Source organism: Crotalus tigris, unplaced genomic scaffold, assembly GCF_016545835.1.
Source record: "Crotalus tigris isolate CLP2741 ecotype Arizona unplaced genomic scaffold, ASM1654583v1 scf7180000024339.11422700, whole genome shotgun sequence".
In the NCBI taxonomy this organism is placed as follows: domain Eukaryota; kingdom Metazoa; phylum Chordata; class Lepidosauria; order Squamata; family Viperidae; genus Crotalus; species Crotalus tigris.
The window spans coordinates 7,709,430-7,722,054 of NW_024100509.1; the positions used below are offsets into that span (position 1 = coordinate 7,709,430).

The 12,625-nt window shown below is 43.6% G+C and overlaps 1 protein-coding gene across 4 annotated transcripts in view; it reads right to left on the minus strand.

Moving 5' to 3' along the window:
• LOC120300202 (phosphodiesterase 4D interacting protein) overlaps nt 1-12,625 on the minus strand; it is a 247,225-nt gene that overhangs the window by 194,324 nt on the left and 40,276 nt on the right. For 3 of the 4 annotated variants that reach the window (XM_039325906.1, XM_039325904.1, XM_039325903.1), the window contains exon 2: nt 4,064-4,140. The exons of the other annotated variant lie outside the window; for it this stretch is intronic. In XM_039325906.1, the coding sequence (XP_039181840.1) occupies nt 4,064-4,140 (77 nt within the window). The remainder of the gene's footprint in view (nt 1-4,063; nt 4,141-12,625) is intronic. 4 annotated transcript variants of the gene reach the window in all.

The following is a 12,625-nucleotide window of genomic DNA, read 5'->3' on the forward strand; positions in this document are numbered from 1 at the left end:
GCCAAAACCAGGGACCCAAACAGACTTAAACGTTTTGATAGACTCAGGTTGCACTAGATGCCTAATCAACCTCCCCACAGTGCTTAAGCAGGGCATTCACAGTAAATTATTGCCTCTGGCCATGAAATTTGAACAGGCAGATGGGTCTTTTATTGGAGGTTCCTCTGCAATGCACCTAACAGAGCCATTGCACCTAGAGATGTACTTTATGACACCCAATTGCCCCTGGGTAGTTTTGAGTTCAAAGTTATGTTTGGTTTCCAGAGGGCTCTTGCCATGTTTATGCAGTTGATTAACCAAGTGCTACCTGATCACCTATACAAGGGAGTTTTAGTTTACCTCGATGATATCCTTATCTATACTGAGACCAAGGAGGAGCACATCAAATTAGTTTGCGAGGTTCTCAAGAAGCTGCTGAAAGCTAGTCTTTATGCTAAGCTGTCTAAATGCAAATTTCACCAAACGTGCCTCGATTACCTGGGATACCGAATCTCTAGTGAAAGAGTAGAGATGGACCCTGCAGTGCTAGAATGGCAGCCCCCATGGACCCATAAGCAGCTTCAAAGTTTTTGGGGGTTCACAACTTTTTATAGGCAGTTCATCCCCTGCTTTGCAAAAATAGCTATGCCAATTACTGAACTATTGAAGACTAAAAAAGGAGGGGGGAGTCCTGATCTTGTCAGCCATTGTAATGGACTATGACAGTGATGGCAAACTTTTTAGAGACCGAGTGCCCAAACTGCAACCCAAAACCCTCTTATGTATCGTTGGGTGCCAGGTTGGCGTGGCCCATTGGGTAGGTGTGGCTCATTGGGTGGGCATGGCTCATTGGCTGGGTGTGGCTTTGGTGGTAATGGCAGACTTGGCGGGACTAACAAGTTCAATCAATCAATTCCAACTTTGCAAGATCTTTTTTTCCCCCATGAGAAGTTGAAATTGATTGATTGAACCTTTTTTTTTGCACACGGCAGCAGAGGCCTAAAGCGAAAAAGTTTTATAAAACCCAGTTAAAGGCATAGGACTGGGGCGATGGCGCGCATGCCCACAGAGAGGGCTCTGAGTGCCGCCTCTGGCATCGGTGCCACCACGGGACTATGGAATGCCAGGCTGCTTTTGAGTAATTGAAAAGACTCACAGAAGAACCAGTTTTGATCCTGAGGAACAATTCATCATCCAAGCCAATGCAAGTGATGTTGCAGTGGGCACTATTCTCCTATACAGAAATCTTAAGGGTGATCTACAACCCTGTGCCTATACCTCAAGGAAACCTTCAAACATGGAGAGGCGGTGGGCTGTTTGGGAGAAGGAGGCTTTTGTAGTAAGATGGGCACTCCTAACTTGGTGCCATTTCTTGGAAGGGAGCAAAGTGCCTTTTGAAGTGTGGACTAATCATAAAAACTTAGAGGCAGTAAAAACCCCTCAAAAGTTGTCCCCTAAACAAATTTGGTGGGCACAGTATTTTAACCATTTTAATTTCACTCTCAAATACCTCTGTGTTGGGGGAAAAACTTTCTGGTGGATATATTATCTAGAATGCCCCAATATAAAAGTCCCCGGGAAGAAATTATCAATTCCATCATTCCTCTACCACAGTCAGCTTCTCAGGTAACTACGAAGGTCAATCACAGAGGAAATCTGATGAGCCTGAGAGCCGTCTAACACAAAATCTCAAAGAGGAACTAAGAATGGACCCCTGGTTCAGCAGCAATAGATCACTATTAACCTATTGGGATGGGCTAGCCTGGAAGAGATCTAAACTGTACCTTCCAATGTCCCTCAGAATTCAAGCCCTCCTAAAAACTTTACACTTGGTGCAGTGGCAGTTTTGGTGACCAGGAATGAAAAAAGACATTGAAAGTTATGTAAAAAATTATGCCACTGTGTAGCTATGAAAAAATGCCCTGGTGAACCTCCTGATCTGTTGCAGAAGGTGGCAGATCCTTCCCAACCCTGGGAGGAAATAGCCATGGATTTTATTGTTGAGTTGCCTGAAAGTAGGGGAAGCACATTAATCTGGACTGTCATTGACATTTTTTCAAAGCAAGCACATTTCATCACTTGTTTGGGACTTCTGTCTGCCCAGAAACTGGCTCAGTTATTTTTAAAACACATCTATTGACTCCACGGATGCCTTGAAAAGGATTATATCAATTTACTGCAAAATTCTGGAGGGAGTTTGTAAAACTGATTGGGTCCACCCAGGGACTTTCATCTGCTTTTCATATGAGTATGAATGGATTGGCTGAACTTGCGAATGCAATGGTGGAACAATACCTCAGATGCTATGTTTACCAACAGACTAATTGGGCGGACCTCCTACCTTTCGCTGAAGTGGCATACAATAATAAAGTTCACAGTAGCACTGGGCTTACTCCATTTAAGATAGCTACTGTTCGGGAGCTTGTTCCTATGCCCATATATTTCCAGGAACCTCCCACTTCGCAGACTCTAGATCAGTGGGTGACCTTTTTGCAAAATGTTCGAGCGAACATAAAAAAAGCTTTAGCCCAAATTGCTAAGATGTACAGTATAAAGAACACAACCGATAAGAAGCAGTCTTCCCAGAAGCCATTTCACGTGTGGGAGAAGGTTTACCTCTCTACTAAATATTTAAGACTAAAATTACCAAGCATGAAATTGGGACCTCAGTTTCTCATTCCTTTCCCTATAGTCAGAATTATAAATCTTGTCACAGTTCAGTTAAAGCTCCCAAGGCTATTAGGGAAGGTCCACCCCATTTTCCATTGCAGCTTGTTAAAACCAATCACAGAGTCATCCTTGAGGCCAATCCCTAAGAAACCATCTGGTCCCGCTTTAATAGATGGGGAAACTCACTATGAGATAAAACACATCATTGGCTCTAGATTATATAAGGGAAAATTACAATATTTAATGCAATGGAAAGGTTACCCCTTGTCAGAAGCTGCCTGGGTGAAATATACCAATGTGAAGGCAGACAGATGAATACAAAAGTTCTAGGACAGGCATCCTCAGAAGTCCAGGGGGGATTCCTAACCTGTACTTTTGTTTCCTTTGCAGGAATTGCTTTCTCCTTAGGACCCCCCCCCCAGGACTCAATATAAGCATTCATAAGAGAGCGACAAGCAAGTAAATGGACTCCCCAGCTAAACCATTATCCCAGGTTTCCCAGACTCCATTTTAAAAAGAGTTCTCTCATTTTTCTAGAAGCCAAGACAAGAGGCAAAAATAAGCATCAACTATTATTTCCAATTATTTTGAAAGTAAGAATTCTTCTTGCTTTTTAGTGTTTATACCTAATGAACAATCAGTTATACAAATGATTTGCAGGCACATGGGAAGAGAATATGGTCATATTTAGTACTTGAATTGGATGTAAAAGCAGACTAGTAGACAATGGATCTGTTTTTAACAAGGGAATCAAATACTCCATATAATCACCGTTTTAATAGTATGAATACAGATAGTTTTCGATTTATAACCATTCATTTTACGACACTGAAAAAAGTTACTTATGACTGGTCCTCACACTTTCTCATGGTCCTGTAATCAAAATTCAGGCACTTGAATATTTACAATGGTTGCAGTATCCTGGAGTCATGTGATTGCCATCTGCAACTTTCCCAGCCAGCTTCTGACAAGCAATGTCAATGGAGGAAGCTGGATTTGCTTAATAACTGCATAATCCACTTAACTGCAGTGATTTAACAACCATAGCAAAAAAGGTCATAAAATGAGGCATGATTCAATTAACAACTGCCTTGCTTAGCAATGAAAATTCTTCTCCTAGTTGTGGTCATAGGTTGAGGAGCTGTTGAAAGCAAAAGTCACCTCCATATAGGACACATTAGAATGCAAGTGAGATTATGGACTTCCATGGCCTCCTTGCTGGCAGTGCCATTCAATGGCTGCCATACTCCTTGGCCTTGAGACTTTCAGGGTCCATAGAGGTGGAGGAGAGGCAAGATTTGATATTTTATAGAAAAAGTTTGGTGCTTCTTAATGTAGCATATTACATTTGTGACTTATATTGATCAGGGCCCGTGTTCATAAAACTTTAATCTACATGATATACTTTGCTTACCATGCTTTATCTAAACTTTGCTGCTTCTCCTGGAGCTCTTGCTTCAGGCTCTCCACTTCCACTTTTAGCTCAATGTTCTAAAAAAAGAACAGTGAAGAATCAACACAATCTACTGAACTGTAGTGTTGGATTTTCTGTTCTAGAAATTCAAATTCCGAAGTGAATTGCTTTTTATTTCAAACATACCTATGAAGAAATCATCCAAATCCATACAGGTGCAACTTAACATATTATTTACTGTGTAACCAAAAATATCTTTCCAATGCTATTCATTAAAGCATTGTAACAAACAGAGAGATGCTTCCTAAATGCAAACATTAATTTAGTGAAAAGCTACAGAAAGCCTTCCTTTGATTTTTTTGGGTGAGATGGAAATAGATAATACAAAAGTATATTGCAAAAACTACAAATCAGTGTTTTCTGTTGTTCATGGTAGCCAATCAGAAACATTCAAACAAAAAAGCAAAAACAATATGCCCTAAAAATCTTTGGTTGAAACGAGAAGCAGAAATGTCATAAATGTTATGGATTTATTTTATTTTGTTTAAAATATTTATTTATTTTATTTATTTATGGATTTATTTTAAAGGCGGGATACAAATATTTTATGTAAACATGCTAAGATATATATATGTGTGTGTGTGTGTGTGTGTGTGTGTGTGTGTGTGTATGTGTATATGTGTATATGTATATATATGTATATATATATATATATATATATATATATATATATATATATATATATATACTCCTTTTCATCAAATACTAGAGATACTGGTAGTTGCATAGGCACTATTTTCATTCCATGTCCACACTCCAGGATTTCACAAAACAAGTTGAAGCTGACCTTTGATTGATCAAAAAGCTGAAAAAACAACTGGGGAATGCCTCCAGTAGATCAGTAGGAGAGTTTAAAGCATATATGCCCTAAATTGCTACAGTTCCCATAACAGGACATTCCTCACACTCACTCCACACAAAGTAAAATCTCACTCTCAAATCTTTATTTGGTCATAGACCAGAATTAGAATACAGAGATTGCAGTTAATTTGAATAAAACATGAAAGATGAGTGTGCATGCATGTGTATATATTCTAAAATATCTAAGAGGGTTTAGATTCAGTCCTACCGTGGTGAAATGCAGACTACTGAGCCATACTTGGTGTAGACAGAGAGATGGAGTCAAATTGATCTGATAATACCATTTTAAGATAAAACAAATTAGAATGGCCAGAGTATTTAATAAAAATAAAAGAAAAATAAAGGACCCAACCCACTTCGCATCTTAAGAAGACAGAACTCTTGGAATATTTCTTCAAACAGGCATCTTTATTAAGAGAAAATGGTTGCAGGTGTTCTAGACAGGACCTGGGGCTCAAGCCCTACAGTTCAAGGTGTTAAGTGTTCCGAAGCAGCCCCCCCCCACTCCACCGTCCTTCCAGCGACAATCCCAGGAGTTACATTTCCACCCCCCTTTCCTCACGGGCGGCGGAAGGGAGACTTCAGAGAGGAGTACATGAAAGGTGATAGGCCTTATTGTTATGGTTAGTCCTTTTGGTGATATCCACATTCAGTCCCTTTGAAATTGTAACAAAGGAAGTGAGAGCCACAAAACCCCTTTGCTCATCTCCCTTCCCCTTCGTAGTATGACAGAATCCAGAGAGGGCAGAAATGGGGTTTTCCATAGTTGATAACTAGAGATGAAATATAATTGGATTCTGACATCTTGCCCCCTTAAAAATAAGATAGAACCACCTGAAAAGAAAACAAAACAGGTATACAAGTTAGTCTGGCTTGTTAGGATACTCTGTGTGAAACTTCTTTAATAGCTTCGGGGCTCTGACATGACGTTTATGGACCCACTCATTTTGTGAGGTAAGGAGGTGTTTCCATGCTACTAGATACTGAGTTGCTCCATGATATCTCCTAGAATCTAGGATTTCCTTTATCTCGAAGTGTTGTTCACTCTCCACCATGATTGGAGGTGGTGGTGGTGAGGATTTTTGGCTGTAATGATGACTGATGCTCTTTTTTCAGCAAGCTGCAATGAAAAATTGGGTGTATTTGCCTGAGATTTTTGGGTAATTCTAATTCTACTGTTACTGGGTTTATGATTCTTTTAATTGGAAAAGGCCCTACATAGTTTGGTCCAAGTTTTTTACAGGGTTGTAGGGACTTTAGGTATTTTGTAGATAAGTACACCATTTCTCCTGTAATGAATGGTGTAGTCTCCACCTTTTTTTTACCGGCTTGTGCTTTGTATGCCTGCCTAGCTTCATCTAGTGCTTTTCTGACTATTGGCCAGGTGTTTTGTAATTGTTCCATCTATTCTTTCAGTGATGGGATCGCCGGTTCGTTTGGGGTTAGTTCAGGCATGGGATTGAAACTTTGACCGATGGCAATTTGAAAAGGAGTGTAACCTGTACTGGAGTGGACTGCATTATTGTAGGCAACTTCTGTGAAAGGGAGTAGGTCTGTCCAATGGGACTGTTGGAAATCAATAAAGCATCTTAAATATTGCTCAAGTACTGAGTGAACCCGTTCTGTTTGTCCATCTCCTTGTGGATGATGGCTAGATGTCAGTCCCTGAGTGGTCCCTAAGAGGGATAAAATTTCCTTCCAAAATGCAGACGTAAATTGCAGTCCCCTATTGGGGTGCCCCATGCAATCTGTAAATATGCTGCATGAAAAGTTTCGCTGAGGCTTTTGTGGTGGGAATCTTTTGGCAAGGGATAAAGTGCACCTGTTTGGAAAAAAAGTCTGTGACCGTCCAGACAACAGTATTCCCATTGCTTTCTGATAATTCCACTATAAAATCCATGGCTATTTCCCTCCAGGGGGCTGAGGGATTTGCCACTGTTTGTAACAGTCCAGGCACTTTCCCTTACAACCTCTTTGCAATTGTACACTTTGGGCAGCTGGCCACGTAACTTTCTATGTCCTTTTTAATGGATGGCCACCAAAATTGCCGTTTAATTAAGTGTAATATTTTTACAAATCCAAAATGCCCTGCTGATTTTGTATCATGGCAAAGCTGCATCAATGTGACTCTTTGGGTTGTTGGTATATATAACTTTTCCCTCACCCAAGGCAGCCCGTCTCTCATTGTACACGTGTTTATTTTTCTGGAACCATTCATCTGTTTCCAAATTTTTCTGGAATTCAATTCCGGTTTGGCTGTGGTTTTAATTAAGCTTGGGTTCTGGTGGTTACTGGCAGTGCCAGTTGTGATTCTACCATCATCGGTTTAGAGTCAGTGGCTCGCGTGCTGTTATATTATATGATAGATGGGGAACTCATCAAATTTGCAGATGACACCAAGCTGGCAGGAATAGCCAACACTCCAGAAGACAGGCTTAAGATACAGAAGGATCTGGACAGACTTGAACACTGGGCACTAACTAACAAAATGAAATTCAATGGTGAAAAAAGCAAGGTTCTACATTTAGGCAAGAAAAACCAAATGCAAGTACAGCATAGATGGCATCATGCTCAATAGTAGTAACTGTGAGAGGGATCTTGGAGTCCTAGTGGACAATCACTTAAATATGAGCCAGCAGTGTGCTGCAGCTGCCAAAAGGGCCAACACAGTGCTAGGCTGCATTAACAGAGGGATAGAATCAAGATCACGTGAAGTATTAATACCACTCTTCAATGCCTTGGTAAGGCCACACTTGGAATACTGCATCCAGTTTTGGTCACCACGATGTAAAAAAGATGTTGAGACTCTAGAAAGAGTACAGAGAAGAGCAACAAAGATGATTAGGGGACTGGAGGCTAAAACATATAAGGAACGGTTGCTAGAATTGGGTATGTCTAGTTTAACGAAGAGAAGGACAAGGGGGGACATGATAGCAGTATTCAATATCTCAGGGGCTGCCATAAAGAAGAGGGAATTAAGCTATTTTCCAAAGCACCTGAAGGCAGGACAAGAAGCAACAGGTGGAAACTAATCAAGGAGAGAAGCAACCTAGAACTAAGGAGAAACTTCCTGACAGTGAGAACAATTAATCAGTGGAACAGCTTGCCTCCAGAAGCAGTAAATGCTCCAACACTGGAAGTTTTTAAGAAGAGACTGGACAGCCATTTGTCCGAAATGGTGTAGGGTTTCCTGCCCGAGCAGGGAGTTGGACTAGATGACCTCCAAGGTCCCTTCCAACTTTACTATTATTATTATTATTATTATTATTATTATTATTATTATTATTATTATTATTATATTGGGGCATGTGAGGAAGTTCTTTCCCCCTGGCAAATGCTTGAGCATAAATTGGAACTGGTGAAAATGCTGGGACCAGCGGGCTTGCTTGGAGTTGTGCTTCCTAGGTGTTTTCAGGGCTTCCAAATTTTTGTGGTCTGTCCACACCTGGAAAGGGATTTTATTGCCTTCAAGGAACTGGTGCCACATGAGTAATGACCAATGTATCCTGTATTCCTCTTTCTCCCACACGGGCCAGCGCTGTTCCGTTTCTGTGAGTTTCTTGGATGTATATGCACTGGGTTGCAATACCTCTTCATCATTTTCTTGTAATAGTACAGCCTCCACTGCCACATCACTTGCATCCGCCTGTATTACGAAGGGTTTATCCATGTCTGGATGCCTCAGTACTGGTTCGGCAGAAAAAAGTCTCTTTAATCTCTCAAATGCTGCTTGGCACTCCATTGTCCATGTTAGTGGCTGGCTAGGTTTTACTGAGGATGCTCCCTCCATTTTTAGTAAGTTTGTGAGGGGCAGGGCTATCTGGGCAAATGAGGGGATGAATTGGCGGTAAAGGTTTGCGAAGCCCAGGAAACTTTGTAGTTGCTTTCTTGTGTGGGGTGGTGTCCATTCTGATATTGCTCTGACCTTCTCTGGGTCCATTTCAATGCCCTGTGGGGATATGCGATAACCTAGGTAGTCTATCCTTTCCTGGTGGAATTCGCATTTCGAGAGTTTGGCATATAGGTGGGCGGCTCACAGTTTCTTTAAAACCGCTCTGACTAGGCTTACATGTTCCTCTTTTGATTCGGTGAAGATAAGAATGTCGTCTAACTAAAGCAGGACCTCCTTAAATAGATGCTCCCTTAGAACGTCATTGATTAATTGCATAAATACTGCAGGGCCCCCTTGTAATCTAAATGGCAAGACTTTGAATTAGTAGCACCCCATGGGGCAGTTAAATGCAGTCTTCCATTCATCCTCTTTTTTAATTCTCACTTGATAGTAAGCTTCCCTTAGGTCTAGTTTAGAAAAAAATTTCCCTTTCGAGAGGTGTGACAACATGTCCTTCATGAGGGGCAAGGGGTATAGGTTGCTTTCACTGATTGTATTCAGGGCCCTATAATCCATGCATAAGCGTAAAGAGCCGTCCTTCTTCTCTCTAAAAAGGACCGGGGCAGCCACTTTAGGCTTGGCTGGCTCAATGAACCCCCTTTCTAGGTTTTTCTTTATGAATCTTTCCATTTCCTCCTTCTCCTTTGGGCTCATGGAGTATAATCTGGGCTTTGGTAGTTTTGCCCCAGGCTTGAATTCAATGGCACAGTCCATGGGTCGGTGGGGGGGGGGAGCTCATCCGCTCTCTCCTCAATGAAAACTTCAGCAAGATCTCTGTATTCCTCTGGTATTTCTGGTAGTCCCTTTTCCTCTCCCATGGATGCTTTTTCTGTTCTTAATTTTGGTAGCTCCCCTTGGGATTTTAAGTCTATAGGGTCCCCTTTCGGAATTTGATTTCTGCTGTCCTCCAATTCACCCAGGGGTTCCATTTTTTTAACCATTCCATCCCTAGGATCATCGGGCATTCCATGCCTGGGATCACTACAAACATTATGTCTTCCTCATCTTTGCTCAGGGAGAGGTGTATTGGTAAAGTGGCTAGGGTAGTTGGCACCCCCCCCCACTATGGACCCATATAACTGGGCAAATGAGATTGGCTGTTCCAGTCTCCTCGATGGAATGCCCAGATTCCCCACTAGCGTTGGGCTAATGAGGCAGCGGGTGCAGCCAGAGTCTATTAAGGCTTTCACCTTCACAGCTTCGGGCATGGAGGAAATTAATATAGTCACTGTCTTGAATGACTATATTAATATAGTCACCCACTTACCAGGGGTTTGCCCTTCGAGCTGTCGTCTGAGGTGTCCACCAGCCCTGCAGTGTAGACTGGAGTTCGTTCTCCCTAATGAGCAGAGGTGGGGGATTCCACAGCCTCCATCATTCTCATAGCAGGTTCTTTTGGCTTAGCTGGAGACTTTCTGGATTTGCGGGCTGGTGATCTGTCTGGGTTGTGCTGGGGGGCTTTTGAGCAGCATTCTACAGCCCGATGCCCTTCTTTCCCGCACTTGAAGCACCCCATTTGCTTCTTGACCGTAGCCGATGGTTTCACTGGTTCACGTGTCAACTCAGGCGGTGAGCGGCTCCATTGTTTCCCTTGGCGGTGCCTCTTCAGTATGTCGATTTCTGCTCCCTTTGCCAAGACGTACCATACATCAAGTTGGTGTAGGTCCCCTCCGGGCAGGCAAGCATCATATAGGTCATAATTTAGTCCATCTTTGAAATGGCTAAGGAGGATGTCTTCCGGCCAGTTCAGTTTGTTGGCAATGGCCCTGAATTCATGTGTATATTCGGCTACCGGGCGTTTCCCTTGTCTCATCGTTTTAATCCTTTCGCGGGCTTTGCGATCAGCCAGGGGGTCCTCAAATCGCCTTCTCAAAGAGGATATGAAGCGGTTGAAATCGTTGAGCTCTAGGGCATTGGAGTCATGCAAGTTCACCAACCAATCTGCGGCCGGCCTGTCCAGAGCAGATTGCATGATCCAGATACGGGCTTTGTCGCTGGGGATGTGCCGCCCATATTCCTCCATAAAGCTGAGGACTTGGGTTAGGAAAAACCCCGAGCATGTCGGCTCCCCCTTGAATCTCACGTCCAGCAGTGGGAGTCTTTGAATGGGTCGGTACCTTGGTTGTCGGTGGTAGTGTCTTCCATCCAAATTGTCGTCTGTGGGTCGGCGGGGAGTGGGGACTATGGGACCAGCAGATGTCTCTGGGGCTGCAGGTTCCACTTCCCCCTCGGTGTCTCTCCCTTTGCAGTTCCAGGAGCTGGTTTGGCCATGGGGCTCAGAATTCTCCTCTCCTAGGGAGCTGAGGGTTCTCTTCATGATAGCTTTCTCTAGGATCTAGCCCAAGTACAGTGCCCAGCTCTCTTCCTCTTCACTTGCATACAGGGATTTCTCCATGTCCAGCTTCCATTCTGGTTGGTTGGCCCCCTGTCTCAGGGTTACCTTTCTTGATTTCTTTTCCTACTCGCCTTTCTTTCCAACACCCATTGACCACCGAGGTTTGTGGTCCCATGTTTCCACCACTTCTTCTCCTGAGGAATCTGACCTCTCAGATCCCGACATCTGGCAGGGTTTCAGTTGGGGCAGTGACTCCCTCTCCGGGGGCTTTCTCCCTTCCCTGTTCCGTTGTCTGACATGGTATTTTTTGCAAAGTCCCCCGGCAATGTTCTCCCTTCCAGGTGAACTAATTCTGCAGGTCTTGTCTAATGTAAGGACCCACCCCACTTTTCATCTTAAGAAGACAGAACTCTTGGAATATTTCTTCAAACAAGCATCTTTATTAAGAGAAAATGGTTGCAGCGTTCTAGACAGGACTGGGGCTCAAGCCCTATGGTTCAAGGTTTTAAGTGTTTCCAAGCAGCCCCCCCCACTCCACCATCCTTCCAGCAACAATACCAGCGTTACATTTCCACCCCCCTTTCCTCACAGCCGGCGGGAGACTTCAGAGAGGAGTACATGACAGGTGATGGGCCCTATTGCTATGGTTAGTCCTTTTGGTGATATCCACATTCAGTCCCTTTGAAGTTGTAATGAAGGAAGTGAGAGCCATAAAACCCCTTTGCTCGTCTCCCTTCTCCTTCGTAGTATGACAGAATCCAGAGAGGGCAGAAATGGGGTTTTCCATAGTTGATAACTAGAGATGAAATATAATTGGATTCTGACATTGTGGCATGAATTTGCATGAGGAGGAAAAATAAAGTAAAGCTAATGTTCCTGGTCCAAATTTCCAGTGCATTTGCCTAGCAATTAGGAATGACAGAAGGAGGGAGGAAAGACTGTTATAAGTACACATTCCTTCTGCCAGCTGAATGCATACTATAGTGCAGGGATGGGTTTCAATTAATTTAACAACCGGTTCTCTGCCTCACCTTCCTCCCACCTTGGCTGCTTGGGGGGTCAGCTGGGGTAGGGGCAGGAGGTCCCAGCAGGGGGGGAGGAGCACCCAGTTGTAGAATTGCTGGAGGTCCCAGTTGGGGAGGTAGAAGAGTATGGTTGGGGGGAGCTGCAGAAGTCTTGGACTGGGGTAGGTGTAGGAGGGTGGGGGGGTCAACAGGTCCCAGCTGGGGGAAGGTGAAGGGGTCTGACTAGGGGGGGGGGCAGGAAGGTTGGGATGCCTCTGTGGAGGAAAGCCACCCCCCGCTGGCCAAGCCTCTCATCCACACCGCAGTCATGTAGGATTGTGTAGAAGGGACTCCAGGCAGGGGGCTGGGTGGGGGGTGGCTGGCAGGGAGGAATCAAAGCCACCGCTGTC